At 36.6% G+C, this 1,969-nt stretch overlaps 1 protein-coding gene across 1 annotated transcript; it reads left to right on the top strand.

The window, feature by feature from the left end:
• Positions 1-629: 629 nt before the first annotated feature.
• Positions 630-1,641, top strand: LOC103707469. Its single transcript, XM_039128554.1, has one exon. The coding sequence runs from the start codon at positions 687-689 to the stop codon at positions 1,413-1,415; it is 729 nt and encodes a 242-aa protein (XP_038984482.1). The 5' UTR covers positions 630-686; the 3' UTR covers positions 1,416-1,641.
• Positions 1,642-1,969: the final 328 nt, after the last annotated feature.

Here is a 1,969-nt window from a genome sequence, read left to right as displayed (position 1 = left end):
CTAGTTAAAAAGCATCTTGTATATAGTCTTTTTCATACTTTTATGACCATTTCTTATGATTTGTCCAACATTCGGTAGCTACTATATCTTTGATTCTTGTGGCCTTACCATCTGTTTGTACATGCCATTTTTTTTTTTTTTCAATGTGCAGAATCTCCAGCACTTTTCTGATACTTTTTTTTGTGTTATTGCAATTTCTCATCATTTCTGAAACAGTTGTTGTTATGCTATGAAAACATCATAATTAGGGTACTGTGGCAGCTTATGCCTGTATGGTTTGAGATTGTTAAAGCTGCACTGATGGCCTGGGATATTTAAACATTGTGTATGGTTTAGAAATTAATTTTGTATACACCGTATTTCTGCACTGCTAATATAATCTCACATTTTTCACCATGAAGTGTTTGGATCTTCTGGACATTTGGTTGTCGTTTCTCCTATCTTATGTTGAAAACCTGTTTTGTCGGACATACATCTATCAGCAATTTGGTTGGCCTTTAGGTTCACATCAAAGTAAATATGCTTCCATTTTATTGGCTAATTAGTCATATAACTATAGAGCAATGGCAGCAGTCTCACCAGTTTTTGCATCAAAATAAAATGCATTGGTTGATCTTCTCATTCTTTTTGTGGTGTCTCACCAGTTTTGCATTTGTTTTCAGGATTCTGGAAAACATGATGATAGAATGATGAGCAGTCTGTCAAAAGGAAAGAAATTCAAATGTCAGATGCCTCAGCCATGCCTAGAAAGTTATAATGCTTTTGTCTTCACAAGAGGCACAAAGAAAAGGCCACGAGTCTCATCACAACCTGTTGAGAGATGCAATGAAGCTAGCAGAAAGATGAGAGCAATTGAGAAAGATGGACGGAGTGAGCGAATATTTGGAGTTCATTCCTCCCAGTCATTGGAAAAGGTAGATGCTGTTGCTTCCCCACGAACAGTTCTGGGTGAGAAATGCTTGTATGCTTCCTTAAACAACAAAATGACTGGGTTTTCTAAATTGGATTCATGGAGGGGATTGCCAAATATTGATGTTAAGTATTGTCCTGTAACAAGTTCAGAACCCAGTGATGCTGAGAGTACCTCATCCTCTGTTGGTAGTTGTAGTACCAGCAATAGTCCATATAGATCACCACACTGTCCTGGTCCTCCTGGAATGGGTCTTACTCAAGATTTGTCTAGTCGTTCAGATGATGCTGAAAGTTGTTGTGGGTCGGGAAGAGAATCATCTCTTCCCACTAAAGAGGTATTAGCAGCAGAAATTCATCAGTTGGAGTTGCATGCTTACTGTTCCACTATGAGGGCATTCTATGCTTCTGGGCCCATTAGCTGGGATCAGGAGGCATTGATGACAGATCTGCGTCTTATGCTAAACATATCAAATGATGAACACTTGTCAGAACCTCTTAGTTAACCAGAAGCCATAATTAGGTCTTGGCAGAATACTTTTTTACTCCAGCATCAGGTTTAGTTGTTATATTTTTTCATTGCATTGTAATGTAGGGATCAAATTATAGCTGCATCTTGGGCAGTGAACTCATGTATCAGCTGCTAAGACAGTGAACTACTATGACCAAAACAAATTGTATTATAAGCTTCTATAGAGCAATGAATTATCTACCTTGAAGCCTTTTTTAATCTGATTTTGGTGTTAATTTTTTTTTGCTGGTGCCATTTTTTGGTTATTCGATTGACTATACTTTGTTTTCAATATTTTTAAAATGTTGAAATGTGGTGAATTATATTAAAAAAATAATTCTGATGAAGGTACAAAGTATATTACAAATAATATTGTATCAAAGAACTGCTGTGTCTCTTACTGTAAGTTTTATATCTAAGATGATTTGAAGGCATCGACCACCAGCTCCTTAAACTTTATGCCTCATCAAGTTATGTGATTAACCAGTGTTTCTCCAATATCTGCTACAAGTGATGCATGTTTATAAAAGGAAGCTGGAGCTTTCTCTA

The sequence above is a fragment of the Phoenix dactylifera genome, chromosome 8 (genome assembly GCF_009389715.1).
Source record: "Phoenix dactylifera cultivar Barhee BC4 chromosome 8, palm_55x_up_171113_PBpolish2nd_filt_p, whole genome shotgun sequence".
NCBI classification, from domain to species: Eukaryota; Viridiplantae; Streptophyta; class Magnoliopsida; order Arecales; family Arecaceae; genus Phoenix; species Phoenix dactylifera.
This window is presented reverse-complemented; position numbering and strand designations above follow the sequence as displayed.

Bases quoted from the DNA above. Each gene is read 5' to 3' on its own strand.
- LOC103707469 (XM_039128554.1), top strand. From the start codon at position 687: ATGATGAGCAGTCTGTCAAAAGGAAAGAAATTCAAATGTCAGATGCCT.